Source organism: Plecotus auritus, assembly GCF_963455305.1.
Source record: "Plecotus auritus genome assembly, chromosome: X".
Lineage (NCBI taxonomy): Eukaryota > Metazoa > Chordata > Mammalia > Chiroptera > Vespertilionidae > Plecotus > Plecotus auritus.
In genome coordinates, this window is record NC_137784.1 from 138,063,333 (window position 1) to 138,090,116 (window position 26,784).

Here is a 26,784-nt window from a genome sequence, read left to right on the forward strand (position 1 = left end):
TTAGCTCCAGGAGAATAAAATATAAATAAGGTGTAAACCTAACAAGACAAGTACAGGATCTATATGGTAAAAAAAATTAACTAAATAAATGAGATAAATAATACATTCATGGTTTGAAAGATTCAACATAGAAAGTATATCAATCATTTTTAACTCCATCTATTGATGTGTGTTGGGGGTCCTCAAGACCACATTCCTAGGAGGACTCCCGGGACTCAGTATATAGTCATATTCATGGCTATGATTTATTATAGCAAAAGATAACAAGCAAAATTAGCAAATGGGGAAAAAAGCAAGGACAAAGTTTGACAAAAAACAAAAGCAAGTTTCTAAGAGTCCTGTCCCAGTAGAGTAGTTTAGGATGCACTTAATTCCTCCAGCAATGAGATGTGACAATACGTGTAAAGTATTGTCTACAGGGAAACTCATTAATGACTCAGTGCCTAAGATTTTATTGGGAGCTGGTCACGTAAACACTCTGTGCTTAGCATGTACCAAAATTCCAGTCTCCCAGAAGGAAAGCAGGTATTCAGAATAAACACATTGTTTGCACAGAGTTCAAGCACAGTTATCATTAAGGGAGGGTTTTATAGCGGTGCAGGGAACTGTTTATCAGTCAAGTTCCCAGATGCCAGCCAAGGGCCAACTTTGCAAACAGGCCTTTCTAAGGATAGCAGTACTAGGCCCATTATGTTAACTCTTTTCTGGACAAAATGTAACTCAATTCCAATCAAACTCAGCAGGATTTTTTGTATATATAAACAAACTGATTCTAAAATTTATAGAAAGGCAAAGGAATTAGAATAGCTAAAACAATTTTGGGGGAAAAGACAGAACAGAGTTGAAAGAATCAAGCTACCTAGTTCTAAGAATTACTATAAAACTGTAGAAATAAAGACAGTGTAATATTGGCAAAGGGATAGATACAGAGATAATGGAATAGAAGAGAGTATAGAAATAAATATAAAATTAGACCCACACAAATAAGGCCAATTGATTTTTGGCAAAAGCACAAAAACAATTTAGTGAAGAAAGTGTTTTTTTCCCACAAATTGTGTTAGAATAATTAGACATCCATATGCAGAAAAAAACGTACTTTGACTTCAAAATCTTCATACCTTGTACAAAAATTAATGCAGAAGGGATTATAGATTTAATGTTAAAACTATAAAACTCTTAGATAAAATATAGGAGAAAATATTCATGACCTAGGTTTAGTCAAAGAGTTCTTAGACATAACACAAAAGACACGATCCAAAAAGAAAACATTTTTAAAAACTAGACTGTATCAAAATTAAAAACTTATATAATATTCGTGAAATTAAAAAGTTATAAAGGTGGAGAATAAATTAGGAGTTTCTAGAGACAAGAAGGTGAGAGGATGGAGATGGCTATGGTTATAAAAGGGTAACATGAGGGATCCTTATAGTGATGAAATAATTCTGTATCTTAACTGTGGTGATGGTAGTGCTTACAAAATTCACATGTATGATAAAATTATATAGAACACACACACAAGTACATTGTGACACTATATTACATTTATGCAAAATGTTATCATTGAGAAAAAAGTAAAGGGTACACAGGACCTCTCTATACTATTTTTGCAATTTATTATAAATCCATTATTTCGAATGTTAAAATTTTATAGAACTACATACCAAAATACTCAACTGTGATTCTCTATCAAAAAGATGTACATTAGCATCACTTGCAGAGCTTTATAAAAATAAGTGTACCTGGGCCACACCCCAACAATTCTGATTTGATAAATCTGGGATGGGACCTGGGCACCTGTGATTCTGTGATCTGCGCACTGAAGATGCATCCCTATGGATTACCACTACTTTAAAAGTGTAGGATAAGAAATACACACATTAACAGTGGTTGTGGAATCATAGGTAATTGTAATTTCCTACCCTGCTATAATAAATGTGAAGTTTTGTACAATAAAAGTAACAAAAACTGTTATAAAAAAGATTCAGTTCATCATTCTAGCTGGTAGATATATTTTACCTCTGTTATCCATTTATTATTCCCTATCCTTACTCCCAATTTCAATTACCCATGAATTTGATGAGACCTTCCCTGTTCTCTGTTCTCATATTCATCACCAATAAAAAAGGTTGATCAAAGTCTGCTAGAAGTCCACTAGAAATCTTATTGTAGCTTGGTAATGATCAATAATATTTGGGATTAATTTTATTTATTTAAGATCTCTCCAAATTTTACTCTTATCTAATTTATTACTCTCCATCATTTCCATAAGATAAGAGACATTTTCATGCTTTGTTGATGTCAAAATCTCCTACATTTCCCCGGTCGGTCACTCCAAAGTGAGCCTGAACCATTTCTCTGGCACTTAAAGGATATTAAACTATTTTAACTTTTCTCCCTAATTATACAGGAACACTCTGCTAGACATAGACTATGCCTTATATTTCCATGCAAACTCCATAGCAATCCATTCAATTCCATTCATACAACAAATATTTACTGACACCCTTCTATGTGCCAGTTACTATTCTAGGCTATCTTTCTTTAGTGTAAAGTGATAATTAAATATTCATTGTAGTATTCCCTCAACAACCAACTTTAGACAAACAGCTACCCGCCACATTTGGTGCTACACTGTCCTTACTATTATCCATCCCATCCAAACTGGAAAGACTTTGCCACTGACCCCTATTGGAATCACTAGATATACTTTTACAAGATTTTAAGAATTAAACTACCATATCATCACTTTCTTTTTTTTTAGACATAATCTCTTCTTTCATTTGTTTCTCCAGTATCCTATCTAATAAAAGAGTAATATGCAAATTAACCATCACTCTGCTACACCCACAAGCCATGCCCACAAGCCACTCCCACCAGCCAATCAGGAGCGAATATGCAAATAAACCCAACCAAGATGGCTACTGCCACAGAGAGCAGGAGTGAGGCTTGGGCTTCCCCGGCAACGGAGGAAGCCAAGCTAACCGCCTGCCTAGGCCTCCACTCAAGGCTACAAAGTTTCAATGATAGAAGATACATAAACCCAAACAGAAATGGCGGCAGCCACGGAGCTGCAAAGAGCAGGAGGCTAGGGTTGCCAGCCGCAATGGAGGAAGCCAAGCTTTCCCCACACCCTGGCCGGCCCAGGCCTCGCTTAGGGCTACAAAGTTTCAATTATAAAAGATACATAAATCCCAACAGAAATGGCTGCCGCCATGGAGCAAGCAGAAGGCTTGGCTCCGCTCCAGGCTACAAAGTTTCAATTGTAGAAGATAAATAAACCCCAGATACCAAGGCCTCCACTTGGGTCGCCGGGGGGTGTGGCCAGCCTGCAAACCACCATAGGCCCCTCGCCCAGGCCGCCCCATGCCCCAAGGGAACCCCCACCCTGATCCGGGACACCCTTCAGGGCAAACCAGCTGGCCCCCACCCATGTACCAGGCCTCTATCCTATCTAATAAAATAGTAATATGCAGATTGACCATCACTCCAACACACAAGATGGCTGCCCCCATGTAGTCAAAGATCCTGCCCCCATGTGGACACAAGATGGCTGCCACAAGATGGCCAGCAGGGGAGGGCAGTTGGGAGGGACCAGGCCTGCAAGGGAGGGCAGTTGGGGGCGATCAAGCCTGCAGGGGAGGGCAGTTAGGGGTGACCAAGCGGGCAGAGGAGGGATGTTGGGGGCAACCAGGCCTGCAGGGAAAGGCAGTTGGGAGGGGCCCAGGCCTGCAGGGGAGAGCAGTTGGGGGTGACCAGGCCTGCAGGGGAGGGCAGTTAGGGGCAAACAGGCTGACAGGGGAGCAGTTAGGTTAGGCATCAATCAGGCTGGCAGGGGAGTGGTTAGGGGGTGATCAGGCTGGCAGGCAGAAGCGGTTAGGGGCAATCAGGAAGGCAGGCAGGCGAGCAGTTGGGAGCCAGCAGTCCTGGATTGTGAGAGGGATGTCCAACTGCCCATTTAGGCCCTATTTCACCGGGATCGGGCTTAAACAGGCAGTTGGACATCCCTCGAGGGGTCCCAGATTGGAGAGGGTGCAGGCTGGGCTGAGGGACACACACCCCCGTGCACGAATTTTGTGCACTGGGACTCTAGTCTAATTTATAACCTTCTTATAGCACTTGGTGTATTCTACTATGTATTGTACTTATTTGTCTGCATGTCTTACCTTGACCTATCCAATATAATAAAAGGCTAATATACATATTGACCGAATGGCAGAACGACTGGTCGCTATGACGTGCACTGACCACCAGGGGCCACTCAACGCAGGAGCTGCCTCCTGGTGGTCAGTGTGCTCCCACAGGGGGAGCACCATTCAGCCAGAAGCCAGGCTCACGGCTGGTGAGCGCAGCAGCGGTGGTGGGAGCCTCTCCCACCTCCATGGCAGCACTAAGGATGTCTGACTGACGGCTTAGGCCGGCTCCCTGAGACATCCCTTGAGGGCTCCTGGATTGTGAGAAGGCACAGGCCGGGCTGAGCCAAGCACACGAATTTCGTGCACTGGACCTCTAGTATATCTTAAGCTTTCCAAAGGCAGGAACCATGGCTTATTCAGCTTTGTAGACCCAGTAAATTTTTACCATGTCTGAAACCTGGCATTGCTGAATAAATAATTGATAAACAGAATAGCAGTTCCTTAAAGCAGGAGTTGCCAGGCTCACCTGTATTTTCACCAACCAGTTCACAAGAATGGCCCTCGAGTCACTGTTGATGTCAGTCTGACTGCTCATGTAATTTTTAAGTCTGAACTTTTCCTGGTGACAATAAGAAATGTTAATAAACTATTCTTATAGTTCAAAAGTTGTATCTGAGGAAAAAATATTTGCAATTAATATCTCAGAAAAAAACTTATAACTTAACATAATTAACTTCTTCATGATTTAACTCATTTTCAGCTGGTATTTGATAAAGGCAGATCAAAGTATGCTTTCCCAGTTCTTTGGGAAATGGACACACATGATATTCAAGTGTCACAGTGGATACTGAGGAATCCAGGGGGAAAACAGGCAGAAACATACCTATGACTATAGATGAATATATCAAAAAGGTTCTGACTCCTTTTTGAAATTTAACCTAAAAGCACAATACCATGCTATGTAGAGCAATGCTTCTCAAACTTTAACATGCATATATACCACTTGATGATCTTTAAAATTCACATTCTATTTAGAAGGTCTGGGATAGGTCTAGGTTTCTGCATTTCTAACAAAATCCTAAGTGAAACCTATAGTGCTGAACTAAGGCCCACACTTTTGGCATAGCAAAGTTTTCTCTTACTTCCTCTAAGGTATACTAGAAAAAAAATGTAGGCTCTGGAGTCAGTTAATCAAAAGCTATGCCTCTAGAGAGAATGTGAGTTATTCATCCTCCTTCTCATGCATGGCCTGCTAAAATTCTAGTTGGCACATAATCTTGGTCCCATCTGTTCTATTGAAAGAGACAGGAAAAAAACTTGGAATTGATGACTATTAGTAGTAAAGGAGACTGGCAGATTTCAAAGGAGGAAGAAAATTTCACCATATTGGAGAGGTAAAACAACTGGTGTGATTTTATATATGATGCCAGAAACTTACATAGAGAAGGGAAAAGATCTCTAATAGCAGCTACTCAGAGGAGACTACTTGACTATTTTTGTGTCTGAGACTGTTTCCTCGGCAATTAGAGGTATAGGCTTATGTTCTTCTAGGTAATAATACTTTCATATCCCAACTCTACCACATACTAGTTGTGTGACTATGGACAGTTTCCCCCATCTATAAAAAGGAGATAATAATACCTACCATCATGAAATTAATGGGAGAATTAAACAAGATAATGTCTATAAATTCCTTAGCACAATGTATAACTCATAGTAAGATACCAGTAGATGCCAGTTGTTGCTCCCCTTTCAACTCATATTTGAAGGATGAAGTGATGAGGAAATGAGAACTAGAAATCATTCCCACCCCCACCAGCCATGTACATACCTCTCTCTCCTTCAAGTATTTGAAGATATCTTTGGTGTATGCTAAGTTGAAAAATGGATCATAATGGGTCTTATCAATGATCTCCAGTATGGTTACCTGGTTGGAAATCACCAAAAAGTCATATTAAGAGAAATATTCCAAGGAAGGCTTAGGATATGCACATAAAGAATGACTTCTTTCTTCCCACTGTCATCTTTTGCTGAGGTTCCTCAAGCTTCATACATCCTGGACCATAACAGAGCACGCTTGCACCCTGAAATCCTCATGCTGCTGAGTGACCAAGAAATGCTTAGTCCTCCTTGTACATGTCTGCTCTACCCTAGGAACCTGGAACCATTTTTACTTGTAAGCTCAAGATTCTTTAACATCACAGTTATTTTATTATTTTGTCTTATGTCACCTGTCTTCTTAGGTTCCTTGTCCCAAAGCTTTGATCTGGCCCAATTCATCTTCTTGGCAGCCTTTTCCATCATTCTACACTTTTATTCAAGTTTGTTTGTTTTTGTTTTTGTTTGTGTGTTTTTTGTTTTTTTGTTTCTTTGCCTACAAGAGGGGTATTTCTCTTCCTACTTGCCAAATCTCATCCCTTTACCCTTTCAATTTACAACTTAAAAGCATCTTCCTTAGGAAGTGCCTCCATTAACTTAACCCATCTTTGACTGAAGCCTACTTGAATTTAGATTGCAATTACTAAGAAAGGCAATTTCCAAGAAGTAAACACTACTGCAAAGCCTATATACATTTATATACAGTATTACAGGCTCTTGTGGGTATTCCTAGAATAAATACTCTCTAATTGCTTAGGTGAATCACTATGCCAATCAGGAAGTCAAGAGGTTCTACTAGGCCAACATGATTTACTATAGCTTATAATATATAGCTCAGTTGCTGTTTAAGAAAAAAATATCTCTTTGCTAGCAGCTACCTCTAGGACAACAAAGAACATTTAATCTAATGTAAAAAGAGAGAATACCTCCTTCTTTGATACATGGCGCCAATAGGAGACATGTTTTTTGGAACTGCGTTTACGAGCACTGTACTTCCTTGGGTTATTATACTTCTTCACAATAGACAAGATGTCCGAGAGGGACATGTCTTTTCTGGATTCAGGGGGAGAGTTGAACATATGTGAGCTGGTATTAACTGGGAGGATTGATACATCTTTAAGAGAAGTGTCTTCCTTTTGGGTGGGATTATCTTCCAAGGCCAATGGCTCCTTAAAGGACAACTTCTTCCCAGTGGTGGATTTCTCATTCAAGGATAACGTCTTCAAATTGAATGAGTCATTGATAGTAAGCTTCCTCTGAAAAGTTAATTCTTCGATGATGGGTGATTCCTTCTCAATGCTGGGCTTCTGCTGCAAGGACAATTGCTTCTTCAAGAGGAACACCTCCCCTTGAGCAGTGGACTTCTCCTTTAAAGATATTTGACTATCTGTGCTTATTGCCTCAGTGGAGAGCTTCTTCTTCAGAATCAATGGTTTCTTAAAAAGGGAATCCTCTTCAGTGGTGCTTTTCTCCTGCAAAGTCAACAGCTTCTTCAAGGAGTCCTCTTTGGTATCAATGATATGCTTCTTTTTTAAAGATAACAGTGTCTTGGTATCAATTGCCTCCTCAGTTGAGGACTTCTTCCTAAATGGCCCTGGCTTCATAACAAAGAAATCCTTATCTTTGCCAATCATATTCTGCAAGTCCAACACTTCTTGGCAGATGGACATCATTATTTGAGTGGTGTACTTTTTCTTCTTTAAAGATAACAGCTCCTTGCTGGAGACTGCCTCATTTGTGGTATGTTTCTTACTAAAGGAAACTGGCTCCATAAGAAATTCATCTTTACTGTGAATATTCTCCTGCAATGCCCAAGGCTTCTTCAAAAGGGCTACTTCCCCCTGAGTGGTGTGCTTCTCTGGCAACACAGATGATTCCTTGAAGAGTAACTCCTCCTCAGTGGTAGGCTTCTTTTTAAAGGACAATGGCTCCTTAATGAGTGACTTCTCTTCAGAAATGGTCTGCAATACAGGTGGCTTCTTCAAGCAGGATAGCCTATCTTTAGTGGTACGTCTCTTTACAAACACTAGCACTTCCTTGGGGGTCGCCTCCTCAATGGTATGCTTCTTCTTAAAAACCAAAGGCTCCTTTAAAAGTGACACCTCCTCAGTTGGATTCTTTTGCAGGGCCAAGGGCTTTTTTACAACAGACATGTCCCCCTCAGTGGTGTGTTTCTCTTGGAATGGCTCTTGGAAAAGGAACTCCTTAGTGATAGACTTATTCTCAAAAGGAAATGGTTCCGTATTGAGCAACTCCTCTCTGGAGGTGGCCTTCTGCAATATTAGTGGCTTCCTCTTATAAGACACCTTCTCCTGAGCGGTACACTTACTTAAAGTTAATAGCCTCTCAGTGGTGGTAGACTCCTTAGTTTTAGGTTTCTGTCTAAAGTTCATTGGCTCCATAATGGAATCTTTTTCAATGTTATTGTCCAGTGAGGTCAGTTCCTTCACACAGCCTAACTCTTTGGTGGTAGACTTATTCTCAAAAGGAAACGGTTCCTTATTGAGCAACTCCTCTCTGGAGGTGGCCTTCTGCAATATTAGTGGCTTCCTCTTATAAGACACCTTCTCCTGAGCGGTACACTTACTTAAAGTTAATAGCCTCTCGGTGGTGGTAGACTCCCCAGTTTTAGGTTTCTTTCTAAAGTTCATTGGCTCCATAATAGAATCTTTTTCAATGTTATTGTCCAGTGAGGTCAGTTCCTTCACACAGCATAACTCCTCAGCGGTAGACTTATTCTCAAAAGGAAATGGTTCCTTATTGAGCAGCTCCTCTCTGGAGGTGGCCTTCTGCAATATTAGCGGCTTCCTCTTATAAGACACCTTCTCCTGAGCGGTACACTTACTTAAAGTTAATAGCCTCTCAGTGGTGGTACACTCCTCAGTTTTAGGTTTCTTTCTAAAGTTCATTGGCTCCATAATGGAATCTTTTTCAATGTTATTGTCCAGTGAGGTCAGTTCCTTTACACAGCCTAACTCTTTGGTGGTAGACTTATTCTCAAAAGGAAAAGGTTCCTTATTGAGCAGCTCCTCTCTGGAGGTGGCCTTCTGCAATATTAGTGGCTTCCTCTTATAAGACACCTTCTCCTGAGCGGTACACTTACTTAAAGTTAATAGCCTCTCGGTGGTGGTAGACTCCTTAGTTTTAGGTTTCTTTCTAAAGTTCATTGGCTCCATAATGGAATCTTTTTCAATGTTATTGTCCAGTGAGGTCAGTTCCTTCACACAGCCTAACTCCTCAGCAGTAGACTTATTCTCAAAAGGAAATGGTTCCTTATTGAGCAGCTCCTCTCTGGAGGTGGCCTTCTGCAATATTAGTGGCTTCCTCTTATAAGACACCTTCTCCTGAGCGGTACACTTACTTAAAGTTAATAGCCTCTCGGTGGTGGTAGACTCCTTAGTTTTAGGTTTCTTTCTAAAGTTCATTGGCTCCATAATGGAATCTTTTTCAATGTTATTGTCCAGTGAGGTCAGTTCCTTCACACAGCCTAACTCCTCAGCGGTAGACTTATTCTCAAAAGGAAATGGTTCCTTATTGAGCAGCTCCTCTCTGGAGGTGGCCTTCTGCAATATTAGTGGCTTCCTCTTATAAGACACCTTCTCCTGAGCGGTACACTTACTTAAAGTTAATAGCCTCTCGGTGGTGGTAGACTCCTCAGTTTTAGGTTTCTTTCTAAAGTTCATTGGCTCCATAATAGAATCTTTTTCAATGTTATTGTCCAGTGAGGTCAGTTCCTCCACACAGCCTAACTCTTTGGTGGTAGACTTATTCTCAAAAGGAAAAGGTTCCGTATTGAGCAGCTCCTCTCTGGAGGTGGCCTTCTGCAATATTAGTGGCTTCCTCTTATAAGACACCTTCTCCTGAGCGGTACACTTACTTAAAGTTAATAGCCTCTCGGTGGTGGTAGACTCCCCAGTTTTAGGTTTCTTTCTAAAGTTCATTGGCTCCATAATAGAATCTTTTTCAATGTTATTGTCCAGTGAGGTCAGTTCCTTCACACAGCATAACTCCTCAGCGGTAGACTTATTCTCAAAAGGAAATGGTTCCTTATTGAGCAGCTCCTCTCTGGAGGTGGCCTTCTGCAATATTAGTGGCTTCCTCTTATAAGACACCTTCTCCTGAGCGGTACACTTACTTAAAGTTAATAGCCTCTCGGTGGTGGTAGACTCCCCAGTTTTAGGTTTCTTTCTAAAGTTCATTGGCTCCATAATAGAATCTTTTTCAATGTTATTGTCCAGTGAGGTCAGTTCCTTCACACAGCATAACTCCTCAGCGGTAGACTTATTCTCAAAAGGAAATGGTTCCTTATTGAGCAGCTCCTCTCTGGAGGTGGCCTTCTGCAATATTAGTGGCTTCCTCTTATAAGACACCTTCTCCTGAGCGGTACACTTACTTAAAGTTAATAGCCTCTCGGTGGTGGTACACTCCTCAGTTTTAGGTTTCTTTCTAAAGTTCATTGGCTCCATAATGGAATCTTTTTCAATGTTATTGTCCAGTGAGGTCAGTTCCTTTACACAGCCTAACTCTTTGGTGGTAGACTTATTCTCAAAAGGAAAGGGTTCCTTATTGAGCAACTCCTCTCTGGAGATGGCCTTCTGCAATATTAGTGGCTTCCTCTTATAAGACACCTTCTCCTGAGCGGTACACTTACTTAAAGTTAATAGCCTCTCGGTGGTGGTAGACTCCTTAGTTTTAGGTTTCTTTCTAAAGTTCATTGGCTCCATAATAGAATCTTTTTCAATGTTATTGTCCAGTGAGGTCAGTTCCTTCACACAGCCTAACTCTTTGGTGGTAGACTTATACTCAAAAGGAAAGGGTTCCGTATTGAGCAACTCCTCTCTGGAGGTGGCCTTCTGCAATATTAGTGGCTTCCTCTTATAAGACACCTTCTCCTGAGCGGTACACTTACTTAAAGTTAATAGCCTCTCGGTGGTGGTAGACTCCTTAGTTTTAGGTTTCTTTCTAAAGTTCATTGGCTCCATAATAGAATCTTTTTCAATGTTATAGTCCAGTGAGGTCAGTTCCTTCACACAGCATAACTCCTCAGCGGTAGACTTATTCTCAAAAGGAAAGGGTTCCTTATTGAGCAGCTCCTCTCTGGAGGTGGCCTTCTGCAATATTAGTGGCTTCCCCTTATAAGACACCTTCTCCTGAGCGGTACACTTACTTAAAGTTAATAGCCTCTCGGTGGTGGTAGACTCCCCAGTTTTAGGTTTCTTTCTAAAGTTCACTGTCTCCATAAAAGAATCCTTTTCAATGTTATTGTCCAGTGAGATCAATTCCTTCACACAGTAGAACCGCTTCCCTTGACTTATATACAACTCCGTGGATGGTAATGTCCTCTTAGCGAAAGTTGCCTCCTCAGTTTCATGCTTATTCCTAAAAGTCACTGGCTCTGAAACAAACTCCAAATCACTCTCAGTCTCCTCCAGCAAAGATAGTGGCTCCACAAATCCAGATGTCTTATTCCAATTTATATCCTTCTTTAAATATAATGACCTCTTGGTGTGGATTGTGTCTCTAGTAGTGGGTTTCTCTTTTAAAACTAATGGCTTTTTTAAAAGAGATGCCTCCTCAGTAGTGGGTGCTTTAGAAATGGTAGATATATTCGCAGTGAGTGGTTTCTCCACCAAGTTTAGTATGGTGGTAACTGCTGCTGATGAGGGTTCCAATTCACATCTGTAAAGAAAACAATATCTGGGTAAGAAGAATGTAGTTCCTAGAATCTTCACCTACCATCTCATTTTGTTGCCATATTTACTGAAGGTATGGAAGTGAAAAGGCCTTCAACTCCAGGAGACAGATTAGAGTGTAAAAATCAATGTGTACCATAGTGAGTCAACTAAATAGCACAGTATATGGCCTACATCACCTCAATTTTCTGAAAAATTTCTCCTGAAATCCATGCTATACTTTTAGCATATATGATTTATTACCTTTATTTATATGTAAAGGCTTTCATTGTAATACCACATTGTATGAGTTATCTGCTCACATATCAGTCTCCCTCACCAGCTGCAATTATTTGTCTTTATCTATCAGAACCAGGCATCTGGTAAAATTCAGGTTGAAATTAATATTTTTGAAAGCTTGTGAGAGAGGATTTTAAGAGAGCATTATATAAGAGGCCCATGAAGGCTTATAAGTGAAAGCTGAGCACTTAACGTTGGTGGTATCTAACCATAGTCCCTTTACCCTAGACCAGTGGTCGGCAAACCGCAGCTCGTAAGCCACATGCGACTCTTTGGCCCCTTGAGTGTTCTAACGCCACTTCTTCAAAATAGACTCGCCCAGGCCGAAAACCGACTTCTGCACATGGGCCACGAAGTTTCAATCGCACTGTACGTGCGCGCCTGCATGTGGTATTTTGTGGAAGAGCCACACTCAAGGGGCCAAAGAACCGCATGTGGCTCACGAGCCGTGGTTTGCCAACCACTGCTCTAGACTATTCACAAGATATTTTCTCAGTGGACATGAAAAAAACAAAATAAACATTGTTCACATGTGTCAGATGCAAAGCTTTGTTTTGTATAGGATTTAATGTCCAATCAGAGTGAGTAACCTGGTGTAACTAAATCATTGGATGACTAGAAATCAGAATAAGAGAGAGGATTAAAAACAAATACAATCATCAGTCTGAACAAGAGTAAGTACCTCGAAAAAACTATATAGCATATGATTCCACTTATCTGAAACACCCAGAATAGACATATCCATAGAGGATATTCATAACAGAAAGTAGATTGGTGGTTGCCTGGGGCTGAGAATGGGTGGGGGCTCTGAAGGGAAGGGTAGAAAGGAAGACTGAAAAGGGTAGGGACTGGTAATAGGTGAGTTTCTTTTGGGGGGTACAGAGTATTGGAAAAGTTCTAAAATTAGATAGTGGTGATGTGATGGCTATACAACTAACTCTATGAATATAATACAAAAAAAAAAACAATGAATTATTTTTAAAAGGGAAATGTCAGCTGTATTATTAGAAATTTACAAGCTGATTCTAAAATTTATATGGAATTTCAAGGAACCCAGAATAGCCAAAACAATCTTGAAAAAAAGGAACAAAGTTAGAGGAGTCACACTTCCCAATTTCAAAATGCCTTACAGAGCAACAATAACCAAGATAGTTGTGGTACTGATATAATGACAGGCATGTAGATCAATAGAATAAAATTAAAAGTTCAGAAATAAACACTTACCTTTAACAGTCAATTCATTTTTGACATGGTTGTCAAGACAATTAAATGGAGAAAGATTAGTTTATTTAAGAAAAGGGTGCTAGAACAACTGGATATGTACATGCAAAACAATTAATTTAAACCCCTAACATACACCACCAACAAAAATTAACTAAATAAACCTAAGAGCTAAAACCTTAAAACTCTTAAAAGAAAATCTTAAAAAGAAGCAAAGAAAAAAAACACATCATGGACATAGATCATAGTATGGTGATTACCAGAGGAAAAGGGAGGTGGGGGAGGTAGAAGAGAGTAAAGGGTGATAAATAGTGATGGAAGGAGAATTGACTTGGGGTAGTGAACATACAATCTACACTAATAAAAGAGAAAGATGCAAATTGACCATACCTTCATGATGCCCACCAGCCAATCAGGAGTGAGTATGCAAATTAACCCAACAAAGATGCCGGATTAATTTGCATACGCAGGTGCCGAGCAGCTGGGGGTGGGATGCTTGCATCATCGCCATGGCGATGACACAGGCGTTCAGCACTGCCCCAGCCACTCAGGGCCTCTGGGCAGTGTGGAAAGGCAGGGCCAGAGCAGAGAGAGGCAGCTCCAGGGACTGGAGCGGAGAGAGGCGGCTCCGGGGGCCAGAGCGGAGAGAAGCGGCTCTGGGGGCCGGAGTGGAAAGGCAGTGCCAGCAGCCAGGGAAAGGAAGGCCCATTCTTGCATGAATCTTCATGCATCGGGCTTCTAGTACAATATATAAATGATGTATTATAGAATTGTACACATGAAACAAAAAAAATTTCAATAAAATTTAAAAACGTAAATCTCTATAACCTTGGATTTGGCACTGGTTTCTTATTAAATACTAGAGGTCTCCTCAGCCCAGCCTGAACCCTCTCCAATCTGGGACCCCTCAGGGGATATCCGACTGTCTATGGGCCTAAACTGGCAGTCGGATATCCCTCTCACAATCCTGGACCTCTGGCTCCTAATTGCTCACCTGCCTGCCTGCCTGCCTGGTCACTCCTAACTGCTCCCCCCGCTGGCCTGATCACCCCTCACTGACAATGTGTGCTGGCCTGATCGCCCCTAAGTGCCCCCCCTGCTGGCCTGGTCGCCCCTAATTGCCCCCTGCTGCCAGCCAGGTCGCCCCCAACTGCCCCCTCTCTGCCGGCCTGGTTGCTCCTAATTGCGCCCCCCGCCAGCCTGGTCACCCCTCACTGCCCCCTGCTGGCCTGGTTGCCCCCAACTGCCCCCTGCCAGCCTAGTTGCCCCTCACTGACACCCCTGCCAGCCTAATTGCCCCCAACTGCCCCCCCTGCCAGCCTGGTCACCCCTAACTGCCCCTCCACTGGCCTAGTCTCCTCCTACTGCCCCTCCTGCTGGCCTGGTCACCCATAACTGCCCCCCTGCCAACCTGGTCACCCCTCACGGCGCCCCCGCTGGCCTGGTCACCCCATGCAGCCTACTGTTCAGTCATTTGGTCGTCCCTCACTAACACCCCTGCTGGCCTGGTTGCCCCATGCAGCCTGCTTGTTCAGTCGTTTGGTCATCCCTCACTAACCCTCCTGCAGGCCTGGTCATAGGCAGCTATATTGTGAGGGCATGACAGTCAATTTGCATATTACCTCTTTACTATATAGGATGACACCAAAAACATAAGCAACAAAAGGAAAATATAAATTGAATTCCTCAAAATTAAAAGTGTTTGTGCCTCAAGGGACACCAACAGGAAAGTGAAAATACAACCCACAGAATGGATAAAAATATTTCCATATCATTTATCTGATCAGGGACTTATATCTAGAGTATGTACAAATTCAACTCTTACAAATTCAATAATGAAAAGCTCAATGACTAAATTATAAAAAGGGGACAAAGGATCTGAATAGATATTCTTCCAAAGAAGATATGCAAGTGGCCACTAAGCATATGAAAGATGTTGAATGTCAGAGAAATGCAATCTAAAGGAGATACTACTTCACACCCACTAGGATGGCCATAGTTTTTTTTTTTTTTTTAAAGAAAAAAGATAGCAAGGGTTGACAGGGATGTGGAAAATTAGAAACCCTCATATATTGCTTGTAGGACTGTAAAATAGTACAACCATTGTAGAATATAGTTTGGCAGTTCCTCAAAGAGTCCAACATGGAATTGCCATTTGACCTAGCAATTACATTCCTAGGAATATACACAAAAGAATCCTATATAATAAAAGCCTAATATGCTAAGTGTCTGGTCGTCCAGTCATCTGTTCAACCAATCAAAGTGCAATATGCTATTGATATGCTAAGGCTGCTTAACCACTCACTTTGATGTGCACTGACCACCAGGGGACAGACAGTCGACCAGTCAACCAGTCACTATGACATGCACTGACCACCAGGGGCAGACGCTCTGACCAGGTTAGCTTGCTGCTGGAGTCCAGCTGATCAGGACTGAGCAAGATGGGCTGGACACACCCTGGAGCCCTCCTATGGTCCCTCCCCAACTGGCCAACCTCCTGCATCCCTGCCCGGCCCCAATCATCCACCAGTGGGGTCCCTGAGCCTGGCCTGTGCCCTCTTGCAATCCAGAACCCCTTGGGGAATGTCAGAGAGCCATTTTTGGCCTAATCCCACAGGCCAGGCTGAGGGACCCCACTGGTGCATGAATTCGTGCACCAGGCCTCTTAGTCTATCCTATCTAATAAAGAGGAAATATGCTAATTGACCATCACACTCTCACAAAGGTGGAAGCACCCACAGCCAATAAGGAGGGAATATGCTAATTGACTTCCATGCCCTCAAAGATGACAGTGCCCACAGCCACAAGATGGCGGCGCACAGTCCCCTCAAACCCCCAGCCACCCAGGGCCGGCCTGAGGCACAGGCAAGCCTTGGATAGTGGCTGCCCAGCCACTCAGGGCCGGCCCGAGGCAGCAGCAGAGGTGTGATGGGGGCGTTGCCTTCCCCTGATCGCCAGGTTGCCTCCCACCCCTGAGGGCTCCCGGACTGTGAGAGGGGGCAGGCTGGGCTGAGGGACGCCCCGCCCCCTCCAGTGCATGAATTTTCATGTACCGGGTCTCTAGTATATATAAAAGCCTAAGCCAGTGATCGGCAAACTGCGGCTCGCAAGCCTCATGCGGCTCTTTTGACCATTGAGTTTTTAGCAAAGGCCAGCTTAGGAGTACCCTAATTAAGTTAATAACAATGTACCTACCTATATAGTTTAAATTTTAAAAATTTGGCTCTCAAAAGAAATTTCAACCATTGTACTGTTGATATTTGGCTCTGTTGACTAATGAGTTTGCCGACCACTGACCTAAGCAACTGTTATGAACGAACAACCGGAACAACCGGTCGACCAGTTGCTATGATGCACACTGACCACCAGGGGGCAGATGCTCAATGCAGGAGCTGCCCCCTGGTTGTTTGTACGCTCTCACAGGGGGATCACCGCTAAGCTAGAAGCCAGGCTCACAGCTGGCGAGTACAGCTGCCACGGCAGGAGCCTCTCCTGACACTGCAGCAATGCTACTGAGCAGTGGTGGCAGGCGCAGCAGACTGGGATGAGCACAAGCAGCATGACACCAGCTCAGGCGGGCTCCTCCCTGGCCACCTGCTGCTTGGCACACTGCTACATCCCTCGGGGGATGTCTGACTGCCTGGCATGGCCTGCAGGGATCGGGCTAAACCAGCAGTCAGTCATCCCCTGAGGGGTCCCAGATTGCAAGAGGGAGCAGGCCAGACTGAGGGACTCCCCTCCCCCATGCACAAATCCATCCACTGCACCAGGCCTCTAGTTGAAAATAAGTGTTCAAACAAAAACTGGTATATGAATGTTCATACGAGCACTATTCAGAATAACCAAAAGGTGGAAACAACCCAAATGTCCACCAACTGATGAATGGATAAACAAAATATGGTATATCCATCCATGGGATGGAATATTTGGAAATAAAAAGGAATGAAGTACTCATACCTGCTACAACATGGCTGAACCTTGAAAACATTATGCTACATGAAAGAAGCTAGACACATAAGACCACAAATTATATAATTCCATTTATATGAAATGTATAGAAAAGGCAAATCTATAGAGATGGAAAATAGATTAGTAGTTGCTTAGAGCTCAGAAGGATGGTGGAATTGAGATATGATAGCTAAAGGCACAGGGTTTCTTTTGGGGCTGAGCGTAGGTCTATGAACCAGGAGGTCACAGTTCAATTCCTAGTCAGGGCACAAACCTGGGTTTTGGGCTGGATCCCCAGTAGGGGGTGTGCAGGAGGCAGCCAATCAATGATTCTCTGTCATCATTGTTGTTTCTATCTCTCTCTCCCTCTTCCTTCCTCTCTGAAATCAATAAAAATACATTTAAAAAAATAAACCAAGTAGGGCTAACCGCTAATCTTCTGGTTTGATTGCTTTTAGTTAGGTAATTCACAGTGTCCTGTGGACCTGGCATGTTAATTTTCTGAAGTTCCCCAACTTTCCCCCCTTACCATTTGGAACCCATGCTTAGCCCCATTATAGATATCTATATAACTTATTCTATTCTTCCCTGAAGAAGTAATTCCCACTAGAATGAGAAGATATAGAAACATCTCACTCCACTCTCTTAACTTCTCTTCCAATAGAATTTTTCCCAAGGTTAAATCCTTTCTCTAATCCTAGATGGGAATACTTATATCTACTGTATTTACAGAACCTATGAACAGTTCCCTGTAACATCTGGAAAACACATGTTTTTGGCCTAGGGAAACAGTAATCTCTATCCAATAACAAGGGGAAAACCTCCCCTAAAGCTTCTAATGGATAAGCGGACTAGCAAGCTATCAAATAGCTGCTAAGAATTCTCTAAAAATTTAAGTTGCCCCCAAACTCTCAAGTACAGATAGTTCAAACAGGGACTGAATTACTAAAAGATATAAAAGGTGAACACAAGATCTTTTGGCAAATTCCCCAATGACAACAGCTCTTTCAATATGCAAACACCCCGTGGAAAAAGAGAGGGAGAAAAGAGGCCTGTAACATTTTAGCAACCACAGCTGAGCCCACCTCAGCAACCAAAGTTAATGTAGTAATCACCAACATGGCTTATTAAACATGTTTTCAATGTGGACAAAAGGAAGTCAAAAGGATGTCACACACTGTCCTTTACCATCTAAAACAATGCCATCTGTGTCACCTCTTACTTTTTTATATTTATCTCATTGTTTTTGGCCAACTCCAGAGCAGGTGTGTTCCTGTTTATCTTCTTGGAAATGTCTTTAACAACCTCCTTATTAGCTTCCTTCTTGGGTTGGTCAGATGGACTCTGAGAAGCCTACAAAAAATAAGGGAGAGAAGGCAGCAAAGAAATTGAGAAAACAATATATTACCCAATAGGTGGCTCTTATAGGAAAGTCCTGATCCACATCCCCACCCTAGACACTTTGGTTGAGTGTTCCAGGAATAATCAAAATATCTCACAACCAGTATAGTACTGGTGTGGACTAATCACAGTGAAAGCTAGCAGAACAGTACAACTGGTAATTATTAGCTAAATAGCAGCCCTAAATCAAGCATGTCAAACTCACGGCCAGCAGGCCACATGCCTCATTTATTTAAATGATTCTAAGAAATATAGTAAGTAGTTCTTATCTCCATGTTAGGCATACTGGCTGGCAAATTCTCCAAAAGGTGTTTTGCTAATATCACATTCCACTTTCACCCCAGAAGATGTTCAGAGGTGGGGGGTTGGGGGCAATATAACTGGCTTTGCTGCCTGGGTATACTAAGGTAAACTAGGTTTTCAGGGTCAAGCTCTAACACAACACTACCTGTGATATATTTATTCCATTTCATTGAAGGGATATTTAATATGGAACTCTGAGGAGCTCCACCCCATACTCTAATCATGACTAATTGTATTAAACAGTAGGAGAGATCCTGGATCTACAAATAATGTCAGTAAAATTAAATTTATAAGTTATACCTTTAAAATGAAATAAATTGAACCTATGATATTCCAAATAAATACCATAACCATACTAAAGAAAAAAGAACATAATATAAGAAAAGAAACAATTAGCTCAAGTAAACACAATATTAGACTATACAGTATACCCTCAATATATACACCGTCAATAAGGGTGGATTTGTGGAGTGTCAGGGAATATTGCCAATGAATATGGACCTCTTTTTAGTAGGTTTATTATGATGGTATAGATGCAGTAATTTTGAAACTCTTTTAGAAATATTACAGTATTGAGTAAATGTGTTGATGTTCTTGGGACCCAGGGTTCTTATTGTAGAAGAAGAAACATAAAAGCATGGATCAGAAAATAAAAGAAGGAATCCTGTTTATTGGAATGAGGACTGTGTAAACTCATGATTTTTAAATATGGATATCTATATATACATCTGAACATCTATAATAATAAAAGGGTAATATGCTAATTAGACTGGATGTCCTTCTGGACGACCTTCCAGACAAAGCTGCGGCAGCAGGGGCCAAGGCAGAGGCACCTGCCACAGTGGGCGGGGGCCAAGGCATCTGCTGCCATAGGGGCGGCCGAGTCCCTTGCACAATTTTCGTGCATCGGGCCTCTAGTATAGAATATGTGTGTATCTGTGTGTATAGATACATGTGTATGTATTTTATGTACATACATGCATGGATGTGTGTATACATGCAGATATATCCCAGTTCTATATATTGAAAAGTCAGAAAAATGAGACACCCCATTAACACATCTAGCACTGAGATCTTGATCTCTGGTGCCATTCCAGAACTGAGATAAAATAGGTACAAGATGAATCTGGAACATCCTGTTATGCTGGAAAGAAACTGCTAAAAAAAAAGTATGAGAGTATGTCACAGTAGTCAGACTGAAGGGGACCCTACTGGCTAAATCTGGGACAGTTTCAACACCAAAATACTTAAGCACAGACCCTCCAACCAAGCCAGCTGCTTCAGCCATAGGCCCCACACGACTCAGTGCCTGGACCCTTTGGTGAGAGCAAAAATGGGGAGACAAAGAACCCCCAAAGGAAAGAAAAGGAGGAATCACCAGAAAAGGAACTAAATGAATGCATGCAATATGTAAGAAAAATAATTCAGAATAAGAGTCATACAGTTCTTAAACAGTCTGGATAAGAAGATCAACAACTTATGTAAGGGGAGATAAAAAATGGTGGCAGAGTAAGTGGATGCTGCATGGATATGCTCCCAGGAACAAACTGGTATTACAACTAAAATACAGAAAAACTTCCTGAATAATCAACAGGAAACTTGCAGGAGCGAACCCTGACACCCAAGGACCAAAAGTGGAGACTGTATAGAGACTGGTAGGAGGGGTGGAGGCAGGAAAGGGCTGGCTGGGTGCCCACAGAGAGCAACTGAAGTCCTGGAGAGATATCTGAGCTGTGGGGGGGTTGACACTGAGAACTCTGGATATAATCCCCAAGCTTGGCTCCCCAGCAGAGAGCACCAAAAGTGAGGAGGGTACCCACAAAACATCTGACTGTGAAAAGCATCGGGCTGCTGTCTGCCAGAGAGTAACAGCTAAAAATTCAGGCACCCTCTTAAAGGGCCAATGCAAAGCATGCCCTGTGGAGCCACCCACCTTGTGCTCCAGCAGAGGGAGGGTGAAGTGGATTGGAGCTATGAGAGTAGAAGCCAGGACTGGGGGACTCAGGGGATAGAGCTCAGAAGGCAGACACCCCAAATATCCTGAGTAATTCCCTCACACTGTGGAGGACATCTTCTTTCCCACAGAGACATTTGCCTTGCCTGGGGGAAGACAGTTGGCACACCCTATTGGAAAACAACTTGCCCTGAGGCTACTTAAGAGACTAAAATAACATTAGCCTCCAGGCAGAAGAAACTGCCCCACCCTATTGAAAGAAACTCTTGCCACACCTGAGGACAATTACCTGGGAGGCAATTCAAATTGAAATCCTATCAGTCTATAGCAGGGGTGGGCAAACTTTTTGACTCCAGGGCCACAATGGGTTCTTAAACTGGACCGGAGGGCCAGAACAAAAGCATGAATGGAGTGTTTGTGTGAACTAATATAAATTCAAAGTAAAGGAGCAGAGGGGAGAGCAAGAGAACCCTCCGCTCTTTTGGCTCCACAGGCCGGATAGAACAGCCGAACGGGCCGGATGCGGCCCGCGGGCCATAGTTTGCCCATGGCTGGTCTATAGGCAGAGGCAGTCTCTAGAGGCTTTGAGTCTTTGCCTGATCTAATTCATCATAAAAAGCCTTTAACACTGTCCTGCACTAGCGATTGAGAGGTGTCAAGGATCTACATAATACAGGCAATCCTCGGGTTACATCGGAGATCTGTTCCGATAACGCGATTTTCGCCATAAGTCAGAACTCACCTACATAAGCACCTACGTCACTCACATGGAGCACATACACAGCAGTAATGGAGTGAAATAGTAAAAAAAATTTAAAAGAAAGATAATTCCTGACCTTTACTTGTGGTAAATAAATAATAAAAAACATGAAGTACATATGTACATACGTCAAAATGATGGAACTTTTTTTTTATAAATACTGTAAATGGGAGATGGTGACATAACCATGAAACAATGTAAGTTGAGTCCAATGTAGCCCAAGGACTGCCTGTACATAGCCACAAACCCAAACAGAATGCCAAAATGACCAGACAAAGAAACAACCCCCAAATGAAAGAACTAGAGAATTCTCCAGAAGAAGAGATAAATGAAGCAGAGATAAGAAATTTATCCGACACAGAGTTCAGAGTAATGATGGTAAAGATGATCAACAGCATGAAAAAGAATATAGTAACTATGAAAAAAGAACAGTCTGAGATAAAGAATGACATAACACAAATAAAGAACACATTGGAAGGAATACACAGCAGATTAGGGGAAGCTGAGGGTTGAATCAGTGAATTCGAAAACAGAATGGAAAATATCACTCAATTAGAAAACTAAAAAGAAAGAAACAATTTAAAAACAGGACAGCTTAATCCTTTGTACACCATAAGCGTCTATAGACTCAAGTGCAGACCTTCCCCACATGCCTTGCATGTCTATAGCCGAAAAAAAAAATAGCAATATTACATGTGGTGATTTCCAGTTACAGGTAATCAGGCAATTAACTCAAAAACAAAAATTATCACGACGTGAGAAAGGAAAACATTATGCCACCGACTTGCCATCCAGATTATATAAATGACATTTTTTGGGGGAATATCCGCCGAATGGGGAAAAAAGTCTATGTAGAAAAAGTGTCTGGTATGCTCTTCTACTAGTATTGGTAGAAAACAGCAAAAAGAAACCAAATAATTTTGTAAACATTGTAATGTTCCATTATGTGTTGTACTGTGTTTCCAACTTTATCATAAACTGAGGCAATTTTAATAATAACTAAGTATAAATAATACTTTTTTTAACTGTGTATATATTATGTAAAAATCATTAAAAATGTTCTCTGGAAGAATTTTTGAAAAAAATGTTTTCTCTAAGTGGCAGCCCTGACCAACTTTAAAATAATTTTTCATGAGAATTTTCAACTGAAAATATTCAAGAACACCCAATTTGTGAGTAATATATTTATTTTTATAATATTCATTGCAAATTGATTTTTAATTAAATTCAAGATATAGTGGCATGTGGAGATGGTTTCCATTTTGGACATGTGGCAGTTAACTGGTTAAGGGAGTTGTTGGACAATGTGAAATGTAACAATATTAGAATAGCAGGTGTGCCAGAAGAAGCAGAAAGGGAGAAATACATAGAGAAGGTGTTTGAAGAAATGGCAGAAAACTTCCCTAACCTGGTAAAAGACAAAGCCACACAAGTCCAGGAGGCACAGAAAACCCCAAACAAGAAGAATCCAAACAGGCCCATGCCCAGACACACCATAATTAAAATGCCAAAAATTAAAGACAAAGAAAGAATCTTAAATGCAGCAGTAGAAAATAAAACTGTTTCCTACAAAGGAGTGCCCATAAGGCTGACACCAGATTTCTCATCTGAAACTCTACAGGTCAGAAGGGCGTGGCATGAAGTACTCAAGGTAATGGAAAGCAAGGATCTGAGACCAAGATTATTATATCCAACAAGGCTATCATTCAAAATAGATGGTCAAATAAAGAGCTCCCCAGATAAAAAGAGGCTAAAGGAGTACATCATCACCAAGCCAGCATTACAAGAAATGCTAAAGGGATTGCTGTAATAATAAGAAGAAACAGAGAGAGAAACCTAGCCATACAGAATTAAAATGGCAATAAATAAGTACCTATCAATAATAACCCTACTCCTGACCAGTTTGGCTCAGTGGATAGAGCGTTGGCCTGCGGACTCAAGGGTCCCAGGTTTGATTCTGGCCAAGGGCATGTACCTTGGTTGTAGGCACATCCCCAGTAGGGGGTGTGCAGGAGACAGCTGATCGATGTTTCTCTCTCATCGATGTTTCTAACTCTCTATCCCTCTCTCTTCCTCTCTGTAAAAAAATCAATAAAATATATCTACACTAATAAAAGAGAAACATGCAAATTAACTGTACCTTTGCTACGCCCACCAGCCAATCAGGAGTGATTATGCAAATTAACCAAACAAAGATGGTGGGTTAATTTGCATACAAAGGCACAGAGCAGCCAGGAGGGGGGTGGGACGCTTGCATTGTCACCATGGCAATGATGCAGGCGTTCTGCACCGCCCAAGAAGCTCCAGGCCTCTGGGCAGCATGGAAAGGCAGAAAGGCGGCTCCGGGCCGGAGCAAAGGCGGTGCTGGCAGCCAGGGGAAGAAAGGCCTATTCTTGCATGAATTGTCATGCATTGGGCCTCTAGTTTAAAAATAATAATCTACACTAATAAAAGAGAAAGATTTAAATTGACCATCACTTCATGACGCCCACCAGCCAATCAGGAGTGAGTATGCAAATTAGCCCGCCAAAGATGACGGGTTAATTTGCATATGCAGGTGCCAAGCGGCTGGGGGCAGGGCGGCCACTTGTGTCTGCACCAGCACCAAGCAGCCTGGGAGCCAGGGACGGGCGTCCTCGGGACCCAAGACGCTCTGAGCCTGTAGGCCCATAGGCCCGAGCACCTGGGGTCCCGGAACAACCCCAGGCCACTCTGGGCCTACACATGCAGGTGCAGAGCAGCCGGGGGTGAGGTGGGAACATCCCCAGGACCCAGGCACTCTGAGCCGGCGTGTGCGCAAGCGGCTGGGGGCAGGGCGGGAACATCCCCCACAGAGAGCAAGCAGACAGCAGGGCCCTGCTTGCCCCTGGATGTGGCAGAGAGGGGCAAGAAGTCCCCTGCAGGGCCCCCACAGAGACCAGCCACCAGGGCACTGCTTGCCTCTGCGGTGGTGAGCCAGAGAGCAGACAGAAGAGTCCCTGCTTGCCCCTGGCCCCGGCAGCAAAGGGCAAGCAGGCCCCCACAGAGAACAGACACCAGGGCCTGTGGTGGCATCAAGCAGGCAAGTCCGCAGAGAGCAGAGAACCATGGGGAGCAGGCCTAACCTGTCAGTAGGACATCCCCTGAGCGCTCCCAGATTGGAGAGGGTGCAGGCTGGGCTGAGGGACTCACCCCCCCATGCACGAAATTCATGCACCAGGCCCCTAGTAATAATAATAACCCTAAATGTAAATGGAATAAATACTAAAAATCAAAAGGCATAGGGTAGCTGAATGGATTAAAAAACATGACCCAACTATATGCTGTTTACAAGAGACCAACCTCAAAACAAAAGACATACACAGAATGAGAGTGAAATGATGGGAAAAGTTTTTCCATGCAAATAAAAAAGAAAAAAAAGCTGGAGTAGCAATACTCATATCAAACAAAACAGACTTTAAAAGAAAGACCATCACAAGAGACAACAAAGGTCACTACATAATACTAAAGGGATAAATCCAACAAGAGGATATAACCCTGGTAAACATATCCTAATAAAAGAGTAATATGCAAATTAGCCATCACTCTGCTACACCAACAAGCCACGCCCATGAGCCAATCAAGAACGAGTATGCAAATTAACCCAACCAAGATGGCTGCGGCCATGGAGTGAGCAGGAGGCTTGGGTTTCTCCGGCAATGGAGGAAGCCAAGCTTTCCACACACCCTGCCGGCCCAGGCCTCCACTCAAGGCTACAAACTTTCAATTATAGAAGATAAATAAATTCCAACAAAAATGGTGGCAGCCACAGAGCTGGAGAGAGCAGGAGGCTTGAATTGTCCCTGGTGATGGAGGAAGCCAAGTTTCCCCAGCCCTGGCCTGCCTTGGCCTCTGCTTAAGGCTACAAAGTTTCAATTATAGATGATAAATAAATCCAAAAAAAATGGCTGCAGCCACGGAGCAAGCAGGAGGTTTGGCTCCACTAAAGGCTACAAAGTTTCAATTTTAAAAGATAAATAAATCCCAGATCCCTGGGCCTCCACTTGGGTCACTGGAGGGCGTGGCCAGCCTGCAAACCACCACAGGCCCCTCACCCAGGCCGCCCCATGCCCCAAGGAAACCCCCACCCTGATCCAGGACATCCTTCAGGGCAAACCAGCTGGCCCCCACCCGTGCACCAGGCCTCTATCCTATCTAATAAAAGAGTAATATGCAAATTGACCATAACTCCAACACACAAGATGGCTGCTCCTATGTGGTCAAAGATCCTGCCCTCATGTGGACACAAGATGGCCACCACAAGATGGCCAGCAAGGGAGGGCAGTTGGAAGGTTCCAGGCCTGCAAGGGAGGGCAGTTGTGGGCGATCAGGCCAGCAGGGGAGGGCATTTGGGAGGGACCAGGCCTGCAAGGGAGGGCAGTTGGGGGCAATCAAGCATGCAGGGGAGGACAATTAGGGGTGACCAGGCCTGCAGGGGAGCAGTTAGGCATCAATCAGGCTGGCAGGGGAGTGGTTAGGGGGTGATCAGGCTGGCAGGCAGAAGCGTTTAGAGGCAATCAGGAAGGCAGGCAGGCAAGCAGTTGGGAGCCAGCAGTCCTGGATTGTGAGAGGGAAGTCCGACTGCCTGTTTAGGCCCAATCCTACTGTGATCGGGCCTAAACAGGCGGTTGGACATCCCTCGAGGGGTCCCATATTGGAGAGGGTGCAGGCTGGGCTGAGGGACACACACCCCCTTGCACAAATTTCGTGCACTGGGCCTCTAATATATATATATATATATATCTAACATAGGAGCACCTAAATATATTTTTTAAATCTTCTAGAGGAGTTTAACGAAGAAATCGACAACAATACAGTCATAGTAGGGGACTTCAACACCCCTCTGACTTCACTGGATAGATCTTCCAGACAAAAACTTAACAAGGAAACAGACTCTAAAAAACACACTGGATCAGATGGATTTAATTGACATTTATAGAACATTTCAACCCAACACAGCAGAATATACATTCTTCTCAAGTGCACTTGGATCATTCACAAAGATAGACCACATGTTAGCACACAAAACAAGTTTATACAAGTTCAAGAATATTGAAATCATATCAAGCATCTTCTCAGATCACAGTGGAATGAAATTAGAAATCAACTACAGTAAAAACACTCAAAGTCATTCAAACACATGGAGGCTAAATAGCATATTACTAAACAATGAATGAGTTACCAATGAGATCAAGA

The 26,784-nt window shown here is 42.8% G+C and overlaps 1 protein-coding gene across 1 annotated transcript in view; it reads right to left on the reverse strand.

Moving 5' to 3' along the window:
- The window catches only part of CCNB3 (cyclin B3), a gene marked incomplete at its 5' end in the record, with an annotated part of 83,728 nt that overhangs the window by 25,361 nt on the left and 31,583 nt on the right, over window positions 1-26,784 (reverse strand). Inside the window, 5 exons of the mRNA XM_080652937.1 lie at window positions 4,660-4,752; window positions 5,965-6,060; window positions 6,938-8,982; window positions 11,302-11,690; window positions 18,375-18,505. Coding sequence (XP_080509063.1) covers window positions 4,660-4,752; window positions 5,965-6,060; window positions 6,938-8,982; window positions 11,302-11,690; window positions 18,375-18,505 — 2,754 coding nt within the window. The remainder of the gene's footprint in view (window positions 1-4,659; window positions 4,753-5,964; window positions 6,061-6,937; window positions 8,983-11,301; window positions 11,691-18,374; window positions 18,506-26,784) is intronic.